At 48.0% G+C, this 17,182-nt stretch overlaps 4 protein-coding genes and 1 non-coding gene across 6 annotated transcripts in view; 2 read left to right on the top strand and 3 right to left on the bottom strand.

Annotated features, from left to right (window-relative positions):
• Nucleotides 1–181: 181 nt before the first annotated feature.
• Nucleotides 182–2,174, bottom strand: cox7b (cytochrome c oxidase subunit 7B). The gene is made up of 3 exons (XM_070982422.1): nt 2,061–2,174; nt 932–1,047; nt 182–407 (listed from the first exon to the last, which is right to left on the bottom strand). Exons 1-3 carry the CDS (start codon nt 2,095–2,097, stop codon nt 324–326), a joined length of 237 nt encoding a protein of 78 aa, XP_070838523.1. The 5' UTR covers nt 2,098–2,174; the 3' UTR covers nt 182–323.
• Nucleotides 2,175–2,376: 202 nt separating this feature from the next.
• On the top strand, nt 2,377–2,487 carry trnal-caa (transfer RNA leucine (anticodon CAA)). Its single transcript has 2 exons — nt 2,377–2,414; nt 2,442–2,487. It is a non-coding gene; the product is annotated as a tRNA-Leu (tRNA).
• A 1,382-nt stretch (nt 2,488–3,869) lies between these two features.
• Nucleotides 3,870–6,727, bottom strand: pgrmc1 (progesterone receptor membrane component 1). Its single transcript, XM_070983200.1, has 3 exons — nt 6,422–6,727; nt 4,751–4,906; nt 3,870–4,562 (listed from the first exon to the last, which is right to left on the bottom strand). The coding sequence occupies exons 1-3, from the start codon at nt 6,714–6,716 to the stop codon at nt 4,468–4,470; spliced, it is 546 nt and encodes a 181-aa protein (XP_070839301.1). The 5' UTR covers nt 6,717–6,727; the 3' UTR covers nt 3,870–4,467.
• Nucleotides 6,728–7,336: 609 nt separating this feature from the next.
• Nucleotides 7,337–14,955, top strand: rab24 (RAB24, member RAS oncogene family). 2 transcript variants are annotated; one of them, XM_070983199.1, is made up of 9 exons: nt 7,337–8,349; nt 9,109–9,276; nt 9,800–9,868; nt 10,266–10,344; nt 11,087–11,154; nt 11,255–11,354; nt 11,955–12,005; nt 13,207–13,266; nt 13,499–14,955. In XM_070983199.1, the coding sequence occupies exons 2-9, from the start codon at nt 9,160–9,162 to the stop codon at nt 13,564–13,566; spliced, it is 612 nt and encodes a 203-aa protein (XP_070839300.1). In that variant the 5' UTR covers nt 7,337–8,349; nt 9,109–9,159; the 3' UTR covers nt 13,567–14,955. The 2 variants fall into 2 exon arrangements, with proteins under 2 accessions (XP_070839300.1, XP_070839299.1); XM_070983198.1 differs by having other exon boundaries at nt 13,496–14,955.
• Nucleotides 14,956–16,767: 1,812 nt separating this feature from the next.
• Nucleotides 16,768–17,182, bottom strand: part of nsd1b (nuclear receptor binding SET domain protein 1b) — a 20,585-nt gene continuing 20,170 nt past the window's right edge. The window contains exon 23 of the mRNA XM_070983392.1: nt 16,768–17,182. This exon is cut by the window's right edge and continues 1,792 nt beyond it. The gene's annotated coding sequence lies outside the window, so the exon portion shown is untranslated.

Raw genomic sequence — 17,182 nt, 5'->3', positions numbered from 1 at the left:
CTCAGTCAGGAATGATAAATATATAAAAGCAATGTAGCTCTTCGTATCCATACTGACAAAAACACTTGTATTTTCTGTAATTCTCTCAAATCTCAAATGACTGAACAATGATTTGTCAGCTGGGGGGGGGGGCAGATGAACAGCAGCGACTGCAGAGGAATCACAGGTCAAAGGAGCCGCGTTCAGTAGAATCACACGTCTTTTATTTGGACAACGTAATATGTTTGACTAAACAGGCATTCACTGTCTGAACAGGCAGAGATTCAGGATTCATCTGTACAACCAGAGGGTTTCTTAGGTGGGACGCAGGTGTGTCATCCTCTTCACTCCTCAGCCTCTCTCCACTCTTTGGGCGTCACCTTCCCAACAGGTGACATATTCCAGGTGATGCCGGTCTGAGTCAGCACCTGCACAAAGACCACAAAAATCACTGTAGAATTAACAGAAAAAGATCTCGCTACTGCAAAGAAGTCCAACTCAAAATCCAACGTTGTGCTGAAGTCACATCACATCACGTCGAGCTCAGCTGTCGTCCTCAGTGATCTCAGCTCTCTCATCACTGAGACCAAGTGCTCTTTCTAGCTGTAAACATTATAAAGAGTATAAAACGTCCTGTTTGCTTTGTCTACATCAGAAAACTGACCTGATCTATTTGTTCAGTAGGTTTTTGATCAGAGTACATTGTTCATATTTGTCCAATGAGAAGCTTCCACCTGTTATGCTGAATCACGATGTCACACTTTGTGTTGTGACGAGAATCCCAGTAACTCAGACCCCCCCACCCCTGAAACCCTGCAGGTATGTAACATTTACCTGTCCTGACTTTAAAACAAGGCATTTTTAACCTGCAGCGGTGACGCTCTGTGCTCCACTTCGTGCTTTTATACTTAAAACTGAGCGCGGCGTCGCCCACCAGGACGGCTGTACTTACGTATCCCCACACAGCCGCGCAGAAGAGCGCCCCGCCTGCCATCACACCAGTGCCGTACTTTGCGTGGAAGTCCTGAGGGACGGTGGATCCATGCCTCACCTGCCTCACAGCCTGACCTGGATGACACATACAGGCCTCCTGGTTAAGGCTGCAGCTCATGAAATGCATATTGATATCTTTTATTCTAAATGACCATTTATTAACGTAAAAAACAGACAACATTCAGCGCTCAGCTAACAGAACGTGGCGGACACTCAGGTGGACATAAAGGTGAACATTTAAAGATGTCTCGGCCAGCGTTGGTGACGCAGCGTCTCTTCATGTGGACACAGGACAGCCTTTCTGAGCCTTTTCACACGGACTCGACTGTAACTGCAACATGTTTCAGGCTGGATGCAGGTAATCTATCAAAGCACCTGGGCGAATGGCTGAGGGCCGCTGCTCCCAGTCCAGGTGTAAACAGGTGTCTGTTCAAGTCAGCGCATTGTTTCTCACCGAAAAGGTCACGTTTCCCATCAGGCCAGTCAAAGCCATGACTGTTACTGATCATATCAGTGATCATATCAGACCTGTATTTCTCTGAGTGTTCAGTGTTGAGGAAATGAGTCCACGTCCTTTCAAACTTCACTTAAATCCGGATGAAAAGTCTGTCCTCGTTTGTCCTTCCTTTATCAGGCTGTCTAACTTCATGGTCATCATCTGGACAGATAATCGTTTCTTTATTTTCAGTTATTAACGCATATTTAGACATAAAGAAAATGAAACTACAATTTATTTCAGGTGGCTGATTATGTTCAGCATGTCTGAGCCGAACAATGACGCATGGATGAAAAACTACGAATGTTAATGAACTTCTTCAGAAAGCAGTTTTACTCTAAACTAAAAACAGACTTGTTTGACTTGTGGAAGATAATTCAGGACATTAAATGAGACAAACCGTCGTTTTGGACACATCACGACCCCCGCGGGAGCTGCTAACGTTAGCAGGCTAGCTGTGGACGTTAGCGCCGTGACCGCGGTCACAGAGCAAAGACAGCCTGGTCAGACTTTGTCCACTCAGCTTCGTGAAAGTGTCGCCTGGCTGAAAACACACAGACATCACGGATCCACGAATGAGCCGTTTCCTTACCGCTGACGGTGACTGCAGCTTTAGCAAACCGGTACATGTTAGCTCGCCTGGTGCCTTCAGTTACCCTTGAAGAACGGAAGTGGAATATGGCCGCAGCACGTAGACACAGCGGAAGTTACGATGGCCAATGTGAGCATGCGCAGACGTAGAGGAAACGTTGAAATGTAGGAACAGACGTTTCTAGACTTTTGTAAAGTGACGCACATGCACAGAGCAGTTAGCAGCTACTTCTGTTAATTTCCTACACAGACAGCTCAGTGTTGGTGTTCTGAGTGATTTCTATAAAAACTAAATCAGCAGCGTCCGTTAGCACCGTGTCAGGATGGCCGAGTGGTCTAAGGCGCCAGACTCAAGGATCAGCTCCTTCCGTTGAAACGGGACTTCTGGTCTCCGAATGGAGGCGTGGGTTCGAATCCCACTTCTGACACATCTTTTTTTTCCCTTCGTGGTCAATGGCGGTAATGATGCAGAGCGCGTGGACTGGGAGCTGAATCACTGAGAGCATCGAGTGTCGATGTGCGAACCGGAAACCGTCTCACCTCTGAGCAAAGAGAGAACAGGTGTTCACTGATCCCACCTGGACCCTGACGGCAGTCATTACAGTACTAAATACACAGAGTACACAGCAAGCGTATGAAAGAAACCGCGTTAAGACGAGACGGGTTCATCTTTTATTCAAACTGTTTGTGACTGCGTCAACATGATTTTAAGAGCATCCTAAAACCCTTAAGATTCAGCATGTGTCTCTATGAAGTGCACTTATTTCTTCATTTCCACCCAGTCACAATATTTCATGTTAGTTCAGAAAGTCTTTATCTGCATCAGAACCTCATTTCATTTTCATAACACACACTCAGAGTAATGTGAAGGTACTGAGATCAACAGACGAGTCTTCCTTTTGTAATTGTCTTTATTAATTGAAAATATCATTTTCAGGATAATAACAGTGTCCTCGTGTTTCGTCTGTGTGTACACACACTGAAGGTTCCCTCGTTCACACTCAGCAGGTGATTTCACACATTTCTCTTCAGTCAGGAAACAGACTCCATCCACAGGACTCAACGTGAACACGATCTCCTTAATTAACGTTTCTGATTCTTTTCACGGTGGATTTAGTGTCAGAGGATGTGAGCAAACCGTGAGCTGGAGACGAAGCTCAGCTCGTGGTTCTTCTTCACGTTTCTAAAATGAAAGCAGCTGTTTGAGGCGAAGCCACAGCTCAGTTTTCCTCTTCACAGACTGCAGCTGCCATCACCTGAAACACCACTGCAGGTGAGCGAAGGGTCCGGATTTGTGTTTGTTAAAACAAATCATTGCACGCGACTGTTCTGTCCGACCTAAAGTCCAAAATCTAAAGAATGTGAATTATAATCGTAAAGCATCAAATCTGTGAAGGTGAGAAACAGAAACCAGAGAACGTTTTTTACTTCAATGAGAAAGTGATTCTAAAACTGGTGTCAGTCAAATTTCTGTCCCTTTGAATGACGTCTGATCATCAGGCCGCGAGGGCGAGGGCGAGGGCGAGGGCGAGGGCGAGGGCGAGGGCGAAGGCGAAGGCGAGGGCGAGGGCGAGGGCGAAGGCGAGGGCGAGGGCGAAACCTGGACTGAACTGAAGCTTTACAACGTTGGTTAAAAGAGTCAAAAATCTCTGAATCAGGTGGAGACAAACGGCCCTGAAGGGAAATCAACAGTGAAAGTCAGACACACGGATCGCTGAGGAAAAGTCCGTCAGTTCAACGTTTGAGGGGCTGGACATTAAAAACACGTCTGCATGTCCTCTCACGGGACAATGGACAGAGAAAAAAAGGCTTTACATCAGATTAATAAAGGCTAACACAGGCCTGACGCCAGCGAAGACAGAGGTGAGATGGTACGCGATCAGTCAGCTGATCAGCATTTGGTCCGAAAATTCCAGCATTTCTCAACGTTCTGCTCAGAACTGTGAACTCAGCTGCTGCTGGACAACATGCACGAGGACAGACAGAGGACGTCAGCTAAAGCTTTCAGATAAACTTGGTTTGACAGGTTTGTCTGACACTGACGTCCTCGGATCAGCGGCTGAGACCAGACAAACATTCCTGTCGAACTTGAGTTTATCTGGAAACTTTAAGAGGCTCGAACAGTTTGATCTGATGTTTGTGTGAAGGACGAGGACAATCTGAGACGAGCAGCGGACGTTTGGACGAGAGGAATGTGTCAGAGCTGCCGGAGCAGATTCGTCCTCAGCCTCACAGAAACGGACTAAATCTACAAACTACGAAGCTCTACGGCTGATTTCACTGTTGATGCCTTCCAGCCTTCAGGACAAATCCAGGACTGTGACGGTCCAAAATCACGAGAATGCAAACAGAAGATTGAGGAGGCGACAAAATCATAGGCGTTAAGGCATCCGTCCACTCTCCGTCTTCTAGTCGGCCTTCTTGTCTTTGCCCTCGTCGTCGTCGGTGTACTCCGCCGGCTCCTCTCCCGGCTTCAGGAGTTTGCCGACATAGTAGTACTTCGCTGTGACAGGAAAGAAAAAAGAGGAAAGTTAAGGACGGCCTCGAGACTCGAGGACGCAGCTGGACTCGTTCGTCCTTACGACTGAGCTGCTGGAGTTTCTCAGCCATGACGTTTTTTAGCTTTGATCAGATGAGTCATTTCTCTTCACTTCAGCTCTCAGCTGACGCTGACGTCACGTTTCTACTCACCGGTGAACTGGGACTCCCACTCGGAGAGGCTCTCCTGCTGCATGGCGTTCAGGTCCGACAGGTCGTCGTGTTCGTCTTTCAGGGCGTCTTTCTCCAGGCAGAACGTGGCCAAACCTCTGGACGCGTCTCTGCCCGCGAACACTCCATACGGCCCCCCTACAAGACAGCAAAGACACAGGGACACACGGTGAGGGAGCTGCAGGACGACATGCCAAACCAGCAGGAGGCGTCCATGTTTCCAAAAAACCCACATCCACACAGACCTGAGCAAAACCACGGCGGCTGTTTAAGGTCAGTTTCCCCTCAGCGATCGATAATGAGCTCTGATAACGGAGGCTGGTGACTCACGACAACCTGGTCAGCTACAAACTGCCCCCCCCCCCATTTCTGCCCGTTAAAGGAAGCTCTTCTTCGTCACTGCTGTTAAAATAATATGAAGAACAGTCTGAAGCTGCTCTCCATGAATGTGTGCTGAGGAAACGTCTGAACTCTGAACAACAGGCAGGATTTCAGGCCTCAGTGCTCCGACAGTCTGAGGACTGGGAGTGATCATGTTGGCCAGAGGTTACAGGCAGCAGAGGTCACAGTCCAAGACGAGACACAAACAGGAGGTCTGACTCTTCACCTGTTTCCAGGTGACAGGAAAGTCACGAGAGAACGCTCTGCGCTGGTTCACGTCAGAACTCGTCCTGCTTCCTGTCGATCTAAACGCTTCTGGTTGGCGTCCTCTCTGCAGATCTGAGGCTGCATCGTGATATTTATTGTGCTACAACAGAAAAACATTCCGTCGTTTGTTTCGCTGTCACAGATCAGTCTTCACAGCTACGCTCAATCAGCTGATCGACGTTTCATGATGTACAGGCAGGAAGTCTGCGACACCGACAAACATGGGAGGCGAGTGGACAGAACGGGGTCGTTCATAGACGAGGTCTGACATCTGCTTTCTGTTTACCTTCTTGTATTCCATACAGTAAAACAAACAAACAAACAAAAAACAAAAACAAACAAAGCTCTGCCTCCTGAACCACAGAAACAGGTCATCCTACTGAAACTACTGTCTGAACTTAGAGAAAATGTTCTGTTTCATGAAATCTTTGTTCTCTGGATAGGAAATGATCCTTCAGTCAGTTTGGTCAGAGACATCCATGAAGAAACGAACTGAATCCATAAACAAACTGAATCTATAAAGAAACAAACTGAATCCATAAACAAACTGAATCTATAAAGAAACAAACTGAATCCATAAATAATCGAACTAAAAGTGGGTGAATTGCTGATTAAAACATCATTCTTGTGTCCACTCCTCTCAATCATCGTTAAAATCAAACATTAAACTATAAAAAACTGCCTCCGGGGTCAGTGGCCCCGCCCACTGCAGCTCTGAAAACATGGCGGCTGTCGAGCCCTGTTTTTCCCCAAGGAGTAACTCATCTTCTGCCTGTAGACGATCTGTGCTCTGAAGGCTACAGCGGCTCTGTTGTGAAAGCTAACGAGCGGGGGTGTGGGGGTGTGGCGTTCACCGACAAAATCCACTTCACGGTCAACAAACAAGCCCCTGGTTCTCCAACAAAACACTAAATAAAACTTAACGGCAGACCTGCGGCCACTTCCGCTGTCTGCCACACGAGAACAGGTCGAACACCTGAGCGCGGACAGCTCGAGGGACCTCACCTGGCCCGTAAAACTTCTTTCCTCTGGTCACGTCGAACACTTTCCCGTTGACAGCCATGAGGATTCGGGGCTTCTGGAGTCCGTCGTAGGGCTTCAGCTCAGCCAGGGTGAAGTCCCTCTTCTTCAGCCTGGGCAGCGGCTGCTCCACCTCTCCGAAGTCCGGCGGTTTGTCTCCGCGGAAGATCTTATAGAGCAGAAACAAGCAGAGGCTGAGCAGGGTCAGGTTCAGCGGGGACGTGAAGATCTCCTGGAAAATCCCTCCAGAACTTAGCTCTGCTCCCTCCGCTTCAGCCATGTTGGCTTCTCTGTCTGTCCCTGTGAGTGTGCGCGCGCGAGGGTTGGGACTGCTAGAGCTCATGAACCAATCACAGCTGGGGCCTCAGAGGCGTCAGTTAACGGCTTTGACCAATCGGCTTCCGACCAAAATAAAATACCTTTGCTAGTTAGAAATTATAGGAAACTACGTCACGATAAACTTTTCTTGTTTCTTATGATTGATTTATTATTTATGTTTAATCTGTACTGTACAATAAATATAAATACATGAAACAGCTTGAAAAAAAAAGATTCGAGAATTGTTTTCTGTGGATCAAATAACAGCATCGATGAATTATTTCAGATCTTTATTGTTATTATATTTGTGTGTATTTGATCCGGATGACGATAACAAATCCAAACGCCTTCACGAATCTTTAATTTGCTTTTATTTCAGTCCAAAACACAGCAACAGATGCACAAACACACCTGGTGATCCGGAGCTCCTGATTGGATGAGATGAACAGTGCTTCCTGTGTGTGACAGTGACGCCAAGTGTTCACCATAGGAGCTGCATTTTAATGTCGCTAATGGGCCAAATATCCTTTTAATTTGAAAAGATCTCGCAAATTAAAATCCTGTCGAGCATAGTTCGGACTGAAGGCGGAAGTGGTGGCAGAGTAAGAAGATGATTGGTTGTTCTGAGACTGGGAGACGCGAACAAAACAAAATCTATTCTACCAAAAAGAACAGATCACTTTCAGTTTAGAAGTCCAGCCGTGATCATGAGACCTCAGTCTACTATGATTGTAAATGGAAGATAAGATAAGATAAGATAAGATAAGATAAGATCAGATAAGATAAGATAAGATAAGATAAGATAAGATAAGAAAGACTTTATCGATCCCACACTGGGGAAATTTAGTCGTTACAGCCAGCAAAGAGCAAGCACACTGGCTTAAAGAGGTCTGAAAAAGTGTACAGGATACAGAATAGAAAAATAACTATGTATATGTACATTTGTAGAGATTTTAAAAAATAAATCTATTAGATTTGGATTTAGGAAATTACGATGATGCTTTTTCTACATTTTCTGCCATTTTAAAGCGTCTAATTCATCATTCAAAAGCAGCCAGAGGATAAACATTCATTGTGGAGTAAATGTTTATTCTCTGTAATAATGTAAAACAACAACAATCGTTTCCTTACTTCCGGTGATTGTCTCGTGTAAATCGGTCACTTCCGTGTCCTGGAAACCGCCTCTTTGGTTCCATCCAAACAAACGAAGCTCAGATGGAGATTTTCCCCCTCAGAGGCGGCTCACAGCTCAGTTTGCAGCCGGCTGTCCTCGGCTCTAAGCTGGATTTGCTCTCGGGGAATTGGGCTCCTGTTCACTGGAAACGATGTCAGCCGGTGATGATTTCTGTCTGTGATGTTTTCTAACTGACCGCTTGTGTGTAATTTCTGTCATTGCGCAACAGTAACGTTAACCGAGCTAACGTTAGCCGCCGCTCGGTGGCCAAACAGCAGCCGGTGCTCGGGACGGAGGACAGAGATGACAAACGATTTGGCTGCTGCCGTTTTTACCTCAAAACAGCTTCGGTAGGAGCGGAGGAGCCCGTCTGGCGTTTGCCTGGACAAGAACAGATCTGTTGAGTCAAGCTAGCTAAGAGGTGAGTTCAGTGTGTACAGGGTGCTGAAGTTAGCCTGGTTAGCTCAGAAGCTAACGCTAATGTTTTGGCTTTGTCATGTTAAACTGAACGTTAACTGAACGACAAATAGAGTTTATGTACTTTAATAAAACGTCAGTTTTGTTTGTATGAAGTTGTTTTAGATGAAGTGAAGCAGCTTAACCTTAAAATTTGACAGACAGGAATAAAACACGACATTAAACCCTTTAAAACTGAAATAGTGTCTGTTGACAAAGAAAGCTCGTGTTTGTCGCTTTGTGATGAATTCACACATTCACGGTTTTACCAAAGAGTCAAAGCTGTGGTCGTGTTGATCACACTGTTTTTCAGTTATTCTAAAGGCCTAACAGGATTATTTTTGTCAGTATTATTTTAGTACAAACACACTTAATAGAGTTTTTGATGCTGTTGCCACATTCATATCCTGTAAAACTTTGTTTTTTTTTGGACATTTAATCAGAAGAATCTTGACTGGACATGATGGACATTTGTCCATCAGTCTGATTGACAGTTTGGAGGAACAGATGAAGCTGTGGCTGTTCTGAACACTGACGTGTAGAAATAGAGGAAGTGCAGATATTTGTAAGAAATCCCAGAAAAGTTTAGGATTTGGTCATTGTGTGATTCTGACTGAAGCTTCCTGATTCTTCTCAAAGACACACGTTTGTTCTCGTTTTCCAACTCTCTCAAAGGGCAGATTGTGCTCCATCTTCCTGAGTTTGTCTGTGATCTGTCTGTTAGCACACCGAGCAGCCTCTTAAACGCCCCCTCCCCACCCTGGGCTCATCCACCATGAGTGCGATGCGAGTGGACGCCAAAGTGGTGATGCTGGGAAAGGAGAGTGTGGGCAAGACCAGCCTGGTGGAGAGATATGTCCACCATCGCTTCCTGGTGGGCCCGTATCAGAACGTGAGTGTCGGCCGCGCCGCTGCAGCCTCCGCGTCTTCCTGATGAAAGGCGTTATTTTTATATCTGGCTGCTGAGGAGCTCGCGGTGTGTGATCATCTGAAGCACTGACAGAAGCTGCAGCAGCGTCTCTCTGAGCTGCAGACCAGCGTTTCTGTCAGGCTCGTGTGTGAATGTCGAAGCTCTTCAGACACGCTGATGTCATGACTGCACTCAGAGAGGCTGCGGCTTCACTTCCTGCTCACCTCATTTCATTTCAAATGGACTGCATTTCGTTTTTTAGCTGAACTGATGCAAATTCTTCAGGAATGAAAAACACTGAAATGTCTCACTTACAGAAACACGTCTTTAACTCAGAGCAGCTTCTGCTGATCCATCACGAGTTCACAGCCGCCTCACTGAAACTGATGTAGAACTTGAGCAGTTGCTCCACGTCGACGTAGAACGACGTGGAGATAATAGAAGAAGAGCGTTTCCAGCACTGAGTGTGTGATGCTTCACTGAACTCGTTCTCTCCTCCTCACAGACTATCGGCGCTGCCTTTGTTGCCAAACCCATCCAGGTGGGAGAGAAGGTGGTCACTCTGGGAATATGGGTGAGTGCGCGGCGCTGAAGCAGCTGCAGTGTGTGTCCTGCCTGACAGCTCGGTCACGTCGTCGTTCACTTCTCTTCTCATGTGCTTGATTTTAAGGAGAACAGATGAGAAAATGAGCAGAAATGTAAGTTTGAGTAGACGATGAACTCGTCGTGAATCACAGCTTTCTGTGATTGGACTGCTCTCCAGCAGTGAGGTCTGCAGCTGCAGAGCTTAAGCTGAGGATGACGCAGCGTTGAAAGCGTCATGGAGGCTGCAGGATAGTTCAGGCCTCAGACAGCTGCGACCACACAAACACACTTAAGCTGTTAACCCGGGAAGCAGTTAGCGCTGCGCTGTCTTCTGTCTGCATTTCCTGTGGATGACTCTCAGTTTTTCTTTCCTGCCTCTCACTCAGGACACTGCTGGATCAGAGCGCTACGAAGCCATGAGCCGGATCTACTACAGAGGAGCGCGAGCAGCCGTTGTCTGCTATGGTAAATCTTCTTTTTCATGGCGACTTTTCAGCAGATGTTTGGTATGTGTGCGGCAGCAGCAGCTGAGATCAGCTGCCTTCTGACGTGTTTAAGCTGTGTGATCAGTTTCTGTGCTGCTGCTGTGAGATAAACAATCTGAGCTTCACACGGAGCTGAACGTGACCTTTGGAACCTCCTGCTGTACGTCAGCGTTCACAGCGGGTGAATTTGTGCTGCAGACGCCGTCAGCTTGATCCTGCTTCAGTGTGTTTGTGCAGAGACTATGGACTCTGCTCTGGCCCCCTGATGCTAATGTAGCCGCTGTAGCTAGCTGCAGCTGGCGTGCGCTACAGTGGCTGTAGGTCCACGGCGAGGAGAGCAGGAGGACTGTGATTGGTCAGCTTGAGCTGCCCGAGTTTCATCTTCGATGCTGGTAGAAACTGTTGATGGTGAGACAAACTGAAGCACACAGTTAGCAAAACGATGTCCACCACGTTAGCTTGAAGCAGAAGAAACAGAAGAAGGTGAAGCCTTCCAGTCAGCGTCCTCCATCACAAGGTCACTGTAGAGTGTGATGAAGCAGGATACTGTGACGTTAACCTTCATTGACAACACACTGAATCGTCCCACATGCCCAGACTTCACTGACAGATCAGTGACTTGAGAAACGTGTGAAGCAGTGAGAGCTGCTCGGAGGCCGTGGAGACGACGGGGAAGCTGGAGACACTCAGACGCTCTGTGATTTGTGGTTTCTGTCTTTCAGATCTGACGGACAGCAGCAGCTTCCAGCGGGCTCGTTTCTGGGTGAAGGAGCTGCAGAACTGCGAGGAGGTGAGAGGAAGAGCTTTTGTCATGTGACGTCACAGTTAAAGAGAGCTGACCGAGCTCAGTCAGGCCACACCTCCTGTTCTCTCTGTCTGTGTGACCGCAGCACTGTAAGATCTACCTGTGTGGCACTAAGAACGACCTGGTGGAAGGAGATCGCAGCCTGCGTCAGATCGACTACCACGACGCTCAGGACTTCGCTGAAGGTGATCGCAGCCTCGCCGTCGTGTTGTGTGATGACCCGATGCTGCGCTGCTCATTAAGACGTCTGCATGATCACCTGATGTGCAGCCACAGCGCTGCTCTCCCCTGCGGGTTCACGCACATGCGCTCGTGTTAGACTCCTGTTTTAGAGTTTGCTTTCCTGATGGGTTTAAAATAAGCTTTTAGAAGCTTCACGCTGAGTGAGCATGAGTCTTGACTGCTTTGCTTTACCTGGTTTGAAGCTGACGGAGCTGTTTGACTCCACCTGCTGCAGGAGGAAGTTCAATCAGCTGCATCAGACCTGGAACAGCCACATGATGCACGACCGTCGATGACAGCAGAAACGTTAATGAGTCGTTCTGATTGGCCCAGATCGTTCATGTCATGACTTATATCAGGAGGAAGAACTGTTTGTAATGAAGCCAAACGGCTTTCCATCAAGCTGCGATCTTAAAGGTTAACCTGAACTCTGAACGAAGCAGCTGAAGGTTCTACGTTGTGCTGACTGTAACCTTAAAGACGCTGACAGATTATTGATGAGCCCGGCTGATTATTACTGCTGTTAAACGTCGTGACGCTGATCTTTGGCTTTGCTTCCACAGAGATTGGCGCGCAGCACTTTGAGACCTCCAGTAAAACAGGAAGTAACGTGGGTGAGTCACACCTTGAGTCGTATGCAGAACACGTTTAACCAGTCACAGCTGTTTATTCTGGTCCGTCACATTCATGGTCACACCAGGAAGCGCGGAAACCTCAGAACTGAGATTCTGAAGAATCTGGTCAATGTAGACACAGAAACATGTTCCAGCAGAGAAGAAGCTCAGGCAGAAAGTCTCATTTCAGCAGGTGAGACGAGTCAACGCGGTGTCCTCGTCCTCACGAGGCTCCCAACTCGATTCTACATTAAAGTCACGATGAATCGAGTGTCGTCTTTATAAAGAAAGCAACGTGTCTGCGTTCTCTTCAAATGTCCAGCATTTGTTCCCGTCACATTTGGACAACCATCTGTTGTCTCACCTGCCAGCTTGTCCCATTTCAGTCCCAACTTGTCCAAACATGCATTTACCTCCGTGAACACGTCACTCCAGCTGTTGTCCCCTTCACTGGCTGCATGGCTGCAGCTCCTCCGGCATGTTAGTCTGTAGTTATCCCACGTAAGAGGAGGAGGTGGACAGAGTCACGGACAACAGCTCTCATCCAAAGCCGGGGACAGAGTCAAAGCTGACCTGTCTGTTCTTCAGCTGAAGCTCCAGATGTCCCTCGATGTCCTCAACCCTCCTGCTTTCAGGACGCCAGGAGAGGGACACATTCTTAAATGCGGGCTAGTTAGCGAACTAGTTAACGCTAAGTTCAGTACATCAGTTAGCTAGCGTTAGCTAACCAGTTAATTAGCTACCGCTAGATACACCAGTACCAGTCTAACTGATGTTATCTAGCCGCTGACGCTACCGGTTACCGGTAACGTCACCGTACGGGAGGATACGGTCACCGTCAAGTCGCTGTGAGGCTGGAAAAACTGTCGAGAAACTGAGTCACTTCAGTCTGACAACGAAGTAACTCAAGCAAGAAATCAAATAAAACAACCGAGCTAGTTAGCTAACCAGTTAACACTACCGGTAACAGATAGTGTTAGCTAACTAACTAGTTAACACTACCGGTAACCGGTAACGGTCAGGTGAAATTAAGCTCAGTACATCAGTTAGCTAGCGTTAGCTAACTGGCGTTATCTCAGCTAACGCTACCGACGTAAATATCGTTGCGTCGACCGACTGATCGTCCAATCAGATGCCTGCGGTGAACCCGCTGTCAGTGACTGACGTGTGGACATGACGCCTCCGTTCTTCTGTTTGACAGATGAGTTGTTCCAGAAGGTCGCTGAAGACTTCAACAGCTCCGCCTTCCAGTTCATGACAGGTGAGTGTGTCCACGCGCTGTGGTCTGTCCGCGTGACTGGAGTTCGCCTGTGTCTGTCCTGTGGCATCAAACACAAAACCTCCTCTGAACTTCAGTGGAATCAGGCCTGTTAGCTGATTATCAATCATTAATCAGTAATCATTGGAGCTGATTGAGACTGATGATGGTGCAGATTTCTCCTGAACTGATCTCAGAGCTGCTTAACACCATATTGTGAACTGTGTCTCAGCAGAGGAGTCCAGCGTGGACCTGGGCCAGAAGAAGGACTCCTATTTCTACTCCTGTTGCCATAACAACTGATGCTGAGCACCAGGACGGGGACGGGAGTGGCCGTCTTCCTCGGCTGGAGTAAAACCTGGATGTGACTCGACTCTGGACCCGGATCCCAGAAGAAGGGCGGAGCTGCCGTTTGTACGTGTTCGATATGTTTGTTTCTTTGTGCCATAGAGACCTGAGAGCTGCCGTCTGTCGCCGGGCGGAACTGGACCTGCTCGCGTCCCTTTGGTCCTCCTCTCAGCTGGTCCCTCTGAGCTGGACGATGGGGATCAATGTCTCCTTGAAGCTGCGGCGTCAGACCTGAGGTGGTGCTGTCAGAGGACCAGCAGGGACGAGGACGGCGAGGACGGATGGGCAGAGGACACTTGAGGGGCTGTTTCTTCATGTCGCAGCTGCTTCAGGAAGGCGGATGTTTGTTTACAACACTTCATTTTTGTTTACCTCCAACTCTATTTGACCCTGATGTGGAATCTCGACAGTCTGTCCCGCACGTCTCCAACAAGGACACAGTCTGTCCACTGGAACACCTCCCAGTCACACGTCACTGAAACGACTTCTTCTGTCTTTGACTGATCTGATAGAACACATGAAGTGATTCAGATGACCTGTGTGTGTGTGTGTGTGTGTGTGTGTGTGTGTGTGTGTGTGTGTGTGTGTGTGTGTGTGTGTGTGTGTGTGTGTGTGTGTGTGTGCGTGCGTGCGTGCGTGCGTGCGTGCGTGCGTGTGTGTGTGAGAACAATGCCCCAGTGGCCACTTGTGGTACTGCAACAAGAACCATGCCTGCACCTGTAAGTCATTTTCCCCATAGACCTCCATCTCTGACAGGCTGAGCACCTGAGCCTGCCCAGTGTTACCTGTTACCTGTTGACGTTGTCTATTGGCTGAGTGGGAAGGTGTGGGCGGGGCCGGCAGGAGAAACACTAATGAGCATGTGCAGTGGGCTGCAGGGCGTGGGACGATGTCGCCTCCTGCTGCTCGAGCTGTGATTCGTTACAGGAAACTAAGATGGCGGCTCGTCAGGCGGCGCTCGCTGAACTTCAGCTGACTAAAAGAAACTTCAGCGTCGCGTTTGTGTTTTAGACTCTGAACGTTGTGTTTGGAAACGTGGCGTTCAGGTTTTCTTTGAAGAGACTCTGGACGAGTTCCTCTTCACGCCGCCGCAGACTGATTTCACCACCACAGGACGCCACGAGATGCTGATGAAACGGACAAACGGTCGTCCTCATGTTCTCTAAAATGTCCACATCTGTGTTTGACTCCAGTCACTAAGTTATTGCCTTTTAAGCTGAAGCCGAGGGGAGAGGCTCCTCCACGCTGCTGCTTTCATGTGTTCATGCTCTTTTTTATTGAGGGCTGTCGAGGACAAACGTGTAAAGTTCAAATATGTCCAATTAAAAGAATGTTTGAAAGCTCTGATGGACACTGGATGTCTCTGCTCTCATGTTTAGTTTGTCAGTTTTTTACCTTTTGGAAATGTAATGGCAGCATAAGAAGCTCCATCGTTTGCCTTCACTTTGGTGTCCAGCAGCCTGTTAGGACGTCTGCACGTCTCAGCTGAGACGTCAGACCCTTCAGGTGTTTTCTGAACATCAGTCATTCACTTTGGGTGCGTTTGAGGGCGGTCAGGAAATGTCAGACACCTGTAAACTAACAGATGGACTCGTGTCATTTTTAGTAGAAGCTGAAATGATTGAATTAGTTTTGAATTGGTTGGTCTGTGGAGTGGAGGACACTTTGATTCATTACTTCATTAAAATCTCTTGTTTTATACGCAGCAGGAAGGTGTGAAGAAGGTCACTGATCCTCAGTAACGATGAATCTCATCGTCAAACGTCCATCCAGCTTTTCTGTCTTTCCTTCAGGTCTTTAACCCTAAATCATGTTTTCACAAATTCAATGAGAGCGCTTCTGCTTTCATTCAGAATAAAAAGTTCCACAAATACAGGAAGATTATTTGGACAGGAAGACTTGAAGGGCGGCCAACAGCCACCACGAGTCTGGATCCAGGTCTGAGGGGCCTGGAGTCTGCGTTGTGTGCCAGCTTTCAGAGGGCCCCGCCCCCATCACTCAGAGAGGCAGTGGGGGAAGAGTTGGGGTCTCGTCATCAGGTCTGACCTGGCAGGCTGCAGGTTACAGGTCAAGGTTCAGAGCCAGCTCAGACCAGACCTGCATCAGAGGCGGCCTGGACCCAGCTGACCTCAGTCACATGTTCACGTCCCATCTGTCTGAACAGGTACGTTTAACACCTTTTCTTTTCTGTGAAAACGGTTATTGATCCCACTGACTCTGCAGGAGGCTCCAGCTGGCCAGGCTGAGGACAGAGCACTCTCCACCTTCTCCACCTTCTCCAGGCGCCGGGTGGAGGAAATAATGTCCCATCTCAACATGAACTGTTAAAATACTCCACCGGAGGTATTACAAGCTCTGACCAACGCTTCAGTGCAGGGCAGCTGGCAGCCCCCCGTCTCTGCGCCCACACCCAACAAAGATGTTTGTTAGCATTCGCATATCCAGAGAGGCTAATTAGCATTAGCATGTTAGCCGTCTCTGAAAAACTGAAAGGTTTTCAGATAAGCGTATTTACTAATGTGCTGGACATTAAAATGTGAACAGCGTGTCGACAGTTGTAGCGCATCCGATGAAGCTAATTAGCATTTAGCATTCTGTTGTTTTATTACGTTTAAAGCACTTGAGCGGTTAAATGACCTCATTCTGGATCTGCCCACAATGTTGAGTTATGACTTCACTGAATTAAATTGAGTTTAAAATGTCTAAAATAAGGGCGGCACGATGGCGCAGCAGGCAGTGCGTGTGCCTCACAGCAAGAAGGTTGCTGGTTCGATCCCCGGGCGGGGCTTTCCCGTGCATGCGTGGCTTCTCTCTGGGACCCCGGCTTCCTCCCACAGACCAGAAACATGCTCATTAGGTTAACTGGTGACTCTAAATTGTTAGCTGTGAGTGTGAGCGTGAGCGTGAATGTGTGTGTTGCCCTGCGATCGACTGGCGACCGGTTCAGGGTGTACCCCGCCCTTGCCCAGTGACAGCTGGGATAGGCTCCAGCCCCCCCTCAACCCCAAAAGGGATAGGCGGTACAGAAAATGGATGGATGTCTAAAATAATCTGACGGTCCTGCTGTCAGAGGACACAGAGCACACACACCTTCAGTTTTATTGTGTGGCTTAACGTTGAACCAGTGAGTGAAAGAAGAAGGCCGTCCACGCTCGTGTCATAACATCTGTTCTTATATATTTATGTAGCAGTTGTTTGAACAGGTCAATGGTTGAGCTAACAGGTCATAATTACACTGGAATGGAACACTGCTTGTTGGACAACTGTAAAAAGGCATTAGTAGGGACACTTGGCTCTCGCAGGCGCCAAACCATTCCTTAAAAACATCTCCGAGGAAACACACTCTAAGGCATTGGCAGATAACACACAGACAATATTAAGCTTGAAGACAGAGCGAAACACGTGTGGCAAGAACACAGACTGCAAGTGCAAGCGTCATGGCAGGAGTCCGGCCTTTCGAGCGTCTCACATCCAACCGAAGACTTTAGTGTCCCCTCGACGGGGAGCCGAGACGAGGAGCTCGTCCTCCCTCGTCGTCGTTTGTGCGTCACAGAACGGAACAGGATATAAA

The sequence above is a fragment of the Chaetodon trifascialis genome, chromosome 16, assembly GCF_039877785.1.
Source record: "Chaetodon trifascialis isolate fChaTrf1 chromosome 16, fChaTrf1.hap1, whole genome shotgun sequence".
In the NCBI taxonomy this organism is placed as follows: domain Eukaryota; kingdom Metazoa; phylum Chordata; class Actinopteri; order Chaetodontiformes; family Chaetodontidae; genus Chaetodon; species Chaetodon trifascialis.
Note: the sequence above shows the minus strand (reverse complement) of the source record. Positions and strands in the feature narration are given on the sequence as shown.